Genomic DNA, 9,827 nt, shown 5'->3' on the forward strand with positions numbered 1-9,827 from the left:
CTAGAGATTTATTTTCTATTGAGCCCTTGGTGTCAGCTCCTCTTCCCCCCACCCCCACCCACTCCCTCCCACCCTCACCTTCATGGCCCCTTGATAAATGAGAAATGATTATTATTTTCATATCATACACTGACCGCTGTCTCCCTTCCCCCACGGTTTCTGTTGTTCGGCCCCCTGGGTATGTGTGTGGGGGTGTGGTTATGTGTCGATCATTGCAATTAGTTCCTCCTTCCTTCCCTCCTGTCCCCTCCTCTCCCCTGACCTCCTGGTATTGCTACTCCCATTCCTGTTCCTGGATTCCATGTATCGTGAGCTCTTTTGTCATATCTGTACCTGTGCACACGCTCTGGCCTAACCCACAGAGAAAGGCAGTACTAGGGTCATGATAGTGGGGTTGGTGAGGAAGCCTCAAGAAACCAGAGGGTATTGTGTGTTCCATCGGTGCTTTGACTATCCTCATAACCGTGCTGTGCTTGCCTGTTGTGATCTTCCCTTGTCTGAACGTAAACACGACAAAGGTAAAAAGTACAATTATGTCCGTGTGAGTCACTGACTCACATGAGGGTGGTTTCTCTCTTTGCAAATTTGCCTAAACAAACTTATTAGTGCTCTTAAAAACAATACTTGGGGTGCCTCTGCAGTCTTCCATGGGCATTTATAGACATGTGCAGAGTAGAGAAAAATTTGAGTGGCTGGCATGTACATTCGCAGGTGAGGTTGAACCAAGCCATTTTCTGCCTTTTTTTCTAGCTCTTATTCTACAAACAAGAGTTCTTTTCACAGTCTTTTTTTTCAAAAAACATTTTTTCTTTGTGATTTCACTGCTTCAAATGGCCCCCAAGTGTAGTGCAGAAGTGTTGTCTAGTGTTCCTCACTGCAAAGAGTATGATATGCTTGATGGGGAAGATGTGTGTATTAGTTCAGCTTTGTTCATACAAGTATTACAGTGCTTCTGCATGTGAGCTCAATGTTAACAAATCAGCAATGCATGTTAATAAGATGTCTTTAAAGCAAAGGAGTATATTGATAGGTTGACATGTAGTTCACATCCAGAAGGCTCCAGGCATAACCTTATTTCCCATAGGTACAATGTTTCACTATCGGCTAAGCCAATGTTTGTGGTAACTTTAGAAAACATACCTTCTGCAAATAACAAGAACCAACTGCAGTCGGTCTTAATTACTCCAGTATGGGTCCTTCATGATAAAAACAGTGTCTGTTATATTGTAGGTGCAGAAAAATATTTGTTTGATGTATTATCTGCTACAAGTGGTATGGAATGATTTAGTTTATTCCTATCTTAATGTCACAAGCAAAAAATAAAATCCAAAAAGCAAAGATGTGCACTGCAAAATGTAGCCCCTCTCATGACAACAGGAACACAAAAACATACTTAAGAGAGAACCCTGGTCGAGGACTAAGGCGAGCTGGTGGAGAAACAAGCATCGCAAAGACCCTGCGCTAGCTTCAGATCCTAGCATGTCGAAGGGATATACAAGACTGATGAACGGGAGGGGGGGGGGAATGAGGGCTACAAGTCGGATGGTAAAGAATCCATGTTATTGAAAGTCTACCTGCATGCAGAACTGAAACAAAACTAGAGCAGAAACTCTAAGAAGAAGCTGGCTTATGAAGCGCCATGCATCCATGTAACCATAGACGTAGCGCGCTGTCACGCGTTGGTATGTCTGTACACTTGTTTTTAAGATTAGCTACTTAATCTGTCATCTGTGCAAGAGATTGTTGTTGTTTGCCATCAAGTTGGCTTTGTCTCAAAAAGAGGACCCAAAGGACGAAGCAGAAATTCCTCATAGTTTCCCAGTCTGTTATCTTCATAGGAGCAGGTTGTCACGGCTTCTCTCCCACTGAGCTGTGCTGGGTTTGAACTGCTAACTGTTGGGTTCGCAAGAGAGCATTTATCAACTGCATTCCTATTGTCCTCCCAGCTGTAGAGGTCATCTCGGGAACACGTGTGGTACATTGAACAGGAAAGGCTGAGCGCTGAGAAGCTGTGCCATGAAATCCAGGATGTCATACAGGAGGCAAACAAAAGGCCATTTTTAGAAGAAAGGACTAACGTGGAAGTCAAAAGAGACTCTGAAACAACTTCTTTTTTTTTAATCTGAAACTTATTTTTGATGGTAGTGCAGCCAAAGATAGTGGGATCAAGGATGAAATAGAAGGTTTTAATGGGCAGCTCAAGAAGACATGGTATCATCATGAAATGTGCAAAACCTGAAGTTAGAAAATCAAAAAGGGAAGGCTGCACTCACCAATTCTCAAGATGAACTAACTCAAGACCAAAAAAAGAAAAACAACCCCAAGCAAACAGCTCCTTTACTGAGGGACCCTTTGGGCAAAATCTGAAGGACATAAGAACCATCATAAGAAAGTGGCAGGAACACACTGCCACTGCACCCCACACCCTAGTGAACCCACGGGTCAGAATTGACTTAATGGCACTGCCTACCCAGAAGAATTGCTTGCTGTCCAGTCATTCAAAGAGGTAGCAGATGGTCAGAAACTGGTGGGAAGGAAGGAATACAAGCTGCACTACAGGCACGGGTGAAAAAACAAGGCTCCAGGGAGGGTTGTTGTTAAATGCCACCGGGTTGGTTCTGACCCATAGCCACCCCAACGCACAACAGAACTGAACACTGCACAGTCCTGCACCATCCTCACAGTTGCTCTGTGGCCCCGCCTATTGATGCAGCTACTGTGTCAATCCGTCTTCTTGAGGGCCTTCCTCGTTTTTGATGCCCTTGCACTTTCGCAAGCATGATGTCCTTCTCAGGGGACTGGTCTCTCCTGACAACATGTCCGAGGTATGTAAGAGGAAGCTTTGCCATCTTTGCCTTTATGGAGCACTCTGGCTGTACCTCTTTCAAGACAGATTTGTTTGCCTTTTGGACAGGTCATGGTACTTTCAATATTCTTCTCCAGCACCACACTAAAGGTAGAGGTTCTTCTTCCTTATTCCGTGTTCGAGTTTCTCATGCATAGGAGGCGATGGAAAAGGCAATGGGTTGGATCAGGCACATCAGAGTCCTCAGTGTAAAATCGTTGCTTTCCAACACTTTCAAGAGGTCTTGTACAGCAGATTGACTCAATGTAACTTGCCTTTTGATTTCTTGACTGCTGCTTAAACGAGCCTTGACTGTGGATCCAAGCAAAACTAAATCCTTGACAGCTTCAATTTTTCCTCCTTTTATCATGATGTTACCTATTGGTCCAGTTGTGAAGATTTTGGTCTTCTTTACATTGAGTTGGAAGCCATCCTGAAGGCTGCAATTCTTGATCCTCATCACTAGGTTCTTCGCGTCCCCCTCACGTTCGGCAAGCAAGGATGTGCCATCTGCATATCCCGGTTTGTGAATAAGCTTTCCTCGAATCCTGATGTCACTTTCTTCTTCATCTAAGCCAGCTTCTCTGAGTATTTGTTCAGCATAAAGATTGAAATTGGCTGCCCACTTTTGAGGAATTAGTCACAGGCAACCTTATGGATAACTAGAGATAGGCTCTATCAATCAATGCTTGCGTTATGAGACTCAACTATTAATAGAGGGCCAAGAGCCCAACAGGTGCTCAGTCTCTGTTGAATGATTACCTGGGTTTCTAGCAGCAATGGGATTCTATCAGCCATACGTTATTCAGCTGCATTCTAGGAATTTCTGCCTGCCTGGATCTCAAAAGAGCTAACTTTAAACATGTGGGAGGGAGAGATGGAATAAATAAGTAGAGAAAGAGGGGTGAATGGATGTGGGAAGGATAGATAGAAAGATGAAAGGTATGCTAAAGCCTAAGGGAATGGCACGCAGGTAGGATCATATACAATGGAAAGAAGTACAATGCAACACTGGTATTAGTATTAGAGCTTAACAACATTAACGTTCATTATAGTGTTGGAGTGACCGCTGCTCTGTTCTGCTCTGTGGTCAAATCTTCCTTATTTCAGATCACAAGTGGTCTACTCATGCTGCTCGGAATTAATTTCACAATAATACCTTACCCATCATACCGAAACATTAAAATTACAATGGAAACCGTATGGGGTAAATTCTGGATGAAGGGCATCGTTATGTCGCTCGTTTATGTTTTCTAGTGCGGCCTTGGTTTTACCAAGGCCGGATTTAGAAGGCGGCATTGCTCTGGGAGGCCTCCATTTGGGAGTGGGCAGCTACGCTCAATGATTCACGAGTTTGAATTTAGGATTAGGAGAGAATTCACTCTGATTTACTTCCCATTATCGCAGCCCAAACAAGCAAATCTATGGCAAGTGCTCTTGTATATACTGCTTTTTAAGGTACGCCATTTTGACAAGTACAACTTTAATATTTTTTAGGTGCCTCCTCTTCAAACAGTGCTCAACAACTCCCCCTTTGTCTTTTTTAAAAGGGCTTTTTGTAAACCTTCCGTGTTGAAGTCATTTTACATCCGAGGGGCTTACGGTTTGTCTCATGTAAATGATACCTGAAAACATCTGGAGAACCATGTCAGGCATATTATTTAATGTATGACAAGATTCAATATCTATGGTCCATCTGTTCTCTGTAAGCAGTGAACGTCTTCACGTCGATGTGCTAAGTGTTGATAACCATGTCTCCTGCTAATTATCACTCAGCCAGGACGAAAAAAGTGATGACTGTTTTAAACTTGTAGACCTAGGTCCTATCAATCAATGTTAATCTGATTATTTAATTTACACCTTTTCACCACAGTATTTAGAAGTACGAGCTAGACAAGTGTAATTATGATTTCATCTTCGTATCCTTACACAAATATGAAACCAAATTCCTCACGCCGCTTTCATAACAGAACTCCTCATGAAGACCTCGCTGGAGTCTGAATGGTGACTTGGTAACCCCGCATTGCACATGCTAAACAGCCAAAATTAACTCCTGCGCGGGTAAGTGACAAAGCCAAGGCCTTATCGCAAACGTCAGAATTGGGAAAGCCAGATTTTATCGCTCCGATTTGTCATGTGTTTCTACTAAAGTAAATTTTCTCTCAAGGTTCCTCCAAATACAAGGGAAACCCTTGAGTTAGTTATATTAGACTAAAGAGAAGATTGATTCTGATTTCTAATGGGACTCGTGCTCAATTATTTTTATCTCTTAAAATTAAATTAGAAAAATATTGAAATACATAAACTCATAGGACTGCATTACTGCAACACAAAATGCAGCTTATGTTGCATTTTCTACAAAGCTTAAAAAAATGTGTCCATACTGATGAGTGAGACCATATTATTTGCAAACTGATTTTGCACTGGAATTTGAATAATTCATGTAAAGTTTGAAGAATGGGCTAACAGTCATCTCCAGTGGTTTAGCAACTACATATCATATCCCCAACTGTTGGTGAATTATTGATCCATAAAAAAATTACATCTTCAAGTCAATTAACTTTGAATGGATGAGGACAGGACAAACAGGTTCAATCTTAATCATAATAATAATAAATGCAAGAGTGACAAATTCAACAGCCCATTTAATAAATCATTTTAAGTATACACATAAAACCTTTAAGGTACTCATTTTAAACCCTAGTAACACTGTACTCAAAATTGAGAGCACCACGGATGGCTAAAAGGACAATAGTATTTGTGAGGAAAAGAGAAATGCCTGGAAATGCCTAACTCCTCTTTCCCTAATAAGTGGCAAATTAGAATGTTTCAACTGATAATTTTATCCTTTTTTTCCATAGATAGGATGAACTATGATTAATAGAAGAAAAAGAATCCCTTTTACTTTTAATTCTCCACAAAATACCATACCAGGTTAAATAAAATTCAAGTTTTTAAATTTGTCTAAAAGAATGATTGCATAGACATTAAGAGATTAACTCTTTAATTATTTCAAACTACAATTCGACTTTTACTAGATCTTGATTTTAATCATATTTACAACGAAGTAAAATTTGCTCCTATTTCATATCTTGTTTTAAATGTATTTAATCCAAATTCTCATTCATTACAAAAAGTTGGTTTGGCAAGGAAAATACAAGTGGACAGAAACCTGTCATCTGAACAAATATGATGTCATTGTTCATAAGAAATGTGGTCAGCAAGTCCATTGGTGAGTGGGAGGGACCAAAAGCAATGACAGCTGGCATTGAATATTTGTGGATTTAGGCTATGTTCATTAAGTGGCTTATAGGCTATGGATTCTAGGCACTCCTCTGGGTCAAAAGGAGAATGGTGAGAGGGGGTTTGATACAGTGTGTAGGTTTCAGGCCCCAAACTTGGAGTCTGCTGTAAAAAGTCATTGCCAAGATAGGAATGACTCATCTGCTGCACAGGACCCTCTGTTCTCGGAGGGCTATGGTGGGCCTGCCCTAAGGCATGGTATTTCCAGTGGCTTCATGTGCGTGTGAAAGTTGGACATTGAATAAGGAAGAGCAAAGAAGTATCAATACATTTGAAATGTGGAGCTGCACTGAATATTGAAAGTACCATGGACTGCCAATGGCCAACCATATATATCTGTCTTTGGAAGACAGATATGGTCAGAGTGCTCCTCAGAGGCAAGGACATTGAACAAGGAAGACGGAAAAAGAATGGGTACATCTGACTTGCGCTGGCGAAGATTCTGGAAAGTACCATGGACTGCCAGAAGAACCAGAAGAAGTAGATGCAAAGAGCGAGATTTCGTCTCATGTACTTTGAATGCATCATCAGGAGAGATCAGTCCCTGGAAAAGGACAACATACTTGGTAAAGAAGAAGGGCAGTAAAAAAGAGGAAGACCCTTAAGGACATAGATGGATACAGTGTGCACAACAAAGGGCTCAGACATAATCCGCCCCCCCCACCACCGCACAGGACCAGACAATGTTTTGTTCTGTTGTACACAGGCTGGCTATGGGTCAGAACTGATGGAACAGCACCTAACAAGAGCAACAATCTTGGTGGGATAACTCAAATCGAATCTGTTCTCCATCCTCTCTGGAGTCTACTCTGTTTGTTGAAGGAAGTCATATATAGAATACAGATGGCCTAAAGTCATTCTATTTTAGCCAATCAATGTCCCATGACATGGTTTCTAGCATATCCGGCTCATTCCTACTTCCAGGGCTCCTGCCTACCATGCTCCTGCCTGAAAGACTCTTTTCCTTTATCTCGATGTTTTGACTCCTATCCTTTAGACTGTGATCCACATGATTCTACAGTTCAAAACCGCCAGCTGCTCTTTGGGAGAAAGATGAGACATTCTACTCCCATAAAGAGTTACAGTCTCGGAAACTCACAGGGACAGCTCTACCCTGTCCTATAGGGTCGTTATGAGTCGGCATTGACTCAATGGCAGTGAATTTTTTTTGTTTTGCTTCAATCCATCTTAAGCTTTGTATTTTACATTTATATTATCCATTCTGATCTATCAAGACCTCCATTTCTGCCCACTCTTGGCATTAGGTCTTTCAGCTGCTACTATACACGCTGGTGTAATATTTTCTACACTTTCTCTCCACTGAGCATGTATTTCAGGAACGCACTGACATTTGTTCTTGCTGGTTCTCCATCGGGGTTAACACAGTACTAAGCACATGGGAAATGGTTCATATATACAGCAAGTATACACATGTTTTATTTTATGAAATCAAGAGAATATATTCTGGGAGGCTACACCAAGAGTGGTAATACAAACTCAAAAAGAAATACTGATACACAAGAGGAGTTAATTATAGATTTGCTGACCCCAATTTTCTTTTAAAAAATCGTTGAAAGCACTGAGCCGCATCTATCCTTTCTTAGTTTACAGAATCCTTAACATCATCATAACCTTCTTGTTTTCCAACAGATACAGTTAAGCTGACTTACATTCTGCGTCTAGGAATCGTGCTAATTTGCGGTGTGTCCTTCCTGCCACAGCATGAAAACTCAGGATGAGTGCAGTTGTCTCTGTCCTTTGACAGGTTTGAATAGGTTGCAGAAGGATATGAAACCATATTTGAGCCTCAAGGGAATTAATTAAGAATTTTACAGTCCCATGCACCTAAGCTTTGTCATTAATTTGTTTTTCAATTTCCTTCACATTTTAACTGCTTGATTCTTTACTTTTGTGCCCAGATTATCAACTTCTGTTAACAGGTTCGCAGTATTCGCAGTTGACATATTATCTTGTACAAACTGTACTATTTTTTTTAATCACACACACACCAATTCTTTCTTACTATATTAGAAATTAAGTTTTCCTAAATAGTAACTGTTGGAATTATATTAACCAGTGAGAGGCTTAGTTTTATATTAAATGCTGTGCTAAGATTTGGATGTTAGTTAGACTAATAAGAAAATACAACTATCAAAGTATCATTAAATATTAGTTAAGTGTCCTCTAGTTTGTCTTTAATTACTCTATGCAAGTATGAAGGACAATCAAATCAAATCTTTTCTTATAGCTTATAACTCATAACATCACCTTGTTTATAGTGACTGGAATAAATTAATAATAATAAATTTTTCTCATGAGAAAAAAACTTATGCTGGGTGGACTTTTCATAACTGCTTTACAAAGTCAATCAATCATGGCATGATATGAGCTTTATAAAAATGTTACAAGTACTCAACTGACTTACCTCCAGTAGATGAGAATCCCCACAAGAACCACTAGACAGATAAAAGTCAGGGCTGACACGACCACAAGGGGTATAACTGTCTTCTTCTTGGCTTCCAAACCCTCAGCTAGACCAATACGAGACTCATGGCTACTATTACTGGCCTCTGTAGTCGGAGAAAATCGAGAGAATTGATATTTAAGCTCCGAGTAAAGTCAGGACATTTTTCAACGAATTCATTGCAACTTTGAATGCTGTTACTTACCTTGAACATTTTGACTTTCTGGTGCCAAGAATGTCTAGTTTACGGATCAATGTAGGTAAAAACAACCTTTAAAAAGCCCGGCAGGCTATCTGAGCTCAAGTGCAGTATCTCAACAGAGAAGGGAGGGTGCCATGGCAAGAAGCGAGCACGATACTGCCCTGAAAAGCTTGGGAGATGGGCCAGAAGCACCGACATAATCAAATGAGCAAGCAAAGCAATGCTGCTTATGGAATCACCATGTATTCCCTCCCTTTTCTAAAAGTAATGATAATGGAATCATTTTAAATTTTGCAGCTAATTAAATAATTAAGAAGAGCTAACATTTTCATGAAGGTAGAATCTCAAGATAACCCTCATTATATTAAGTTAATGCTTTCATTGAGTAAACGGTTTTCAATTTCAAATTGGTTGGTTGTAAATCTTTTCTTGAGCCAATGCTTTTCTCAAAAAATCCAAATACTGTTGCATGTGAATGGCTGAAAAACAATCGTTCTAAGACATTATTCAAACATGCACATGTAAATGATGAAAGTGCCCAAATTCAATCTTTGGGTAAATTTTGAAAGTTGACAAGTGACTATTTTTGTGACCACATAGGAACATTATCGCACTGAATCTCAAACGGAGGTACTTTTTGGAGTTGTGACAACAGGTTCAGAACTACACAGGCACAAGGGCCGGAGACCATCTTTCCCATGGGCCTTGAGGTCCGCCCACTGGGAACCCAACATGGCTGAACATTGAAACCCTTTCTACTACGATGACATGTCGCGGCACGGTTAAGAACTGTTATCTTGCCTCCCGGAAGAGGTTCCGAAAGAATGAAATTTAAGTTCCTCCGCAGAATCTTTGAGGCCTTTATCGTAACAAGGCAGAAGAGCTTAAGTTAATTTCAAATACTTACGAAACTTGGAGGTGACAGACATGCGTGACTCTAGCATCATGTATAACCAACGACAGCGATGATTTTAAACGATCACTTTAGTCACCAAGAACAGGGAAGGCAAGGG

At 40.5% G+C, this 9,827-nt stretch overlaps 1 protein-coding gene across 6 annotated transcripts in view; it reads right to left on the bottom strand.

The window, feature by feature from the left end:
• The window catches only part of PTPRZ1 (protein tyrosine phosphatase receptor type Z1), a 207,364-nt gene that overhangs the window by 36,590 nt on the left and 160,947 nt on the right, over positions 1-9,827 (bottom strand). For all 6 annotated transcript variants that reach the window (XM_045288711.1, XM_045288710.1, XM_045288709.1 and 3 more), the window contains exon 13: positions 8,574-8,718. In XM_045288711.1, the coding sequence (XP_045144646.1) occupies positions 8,574-8,718 (145 nt within the window). The remainder of the gene's footprint in view (positions 1-8,573; positions 8,719-9,827) is intronic.

This window comes from Echinops telfairi, unplaced genomic scaffold, assembly GCF_000313985.2.
Source record: "Echinops telfairi isolate 266 unplaced genomic scaffold, ASM31398v2 ScPeMD7_23;HRSCAF=83, whole genome shotgun sequence".
Taxonomy (NCBI): domain Eukaryota; kingdom Metazoa; phylum Chordata; class Mammalia; order Afrosoricida; family Tenrecidae; genus Echinops; species Echinops telfairi.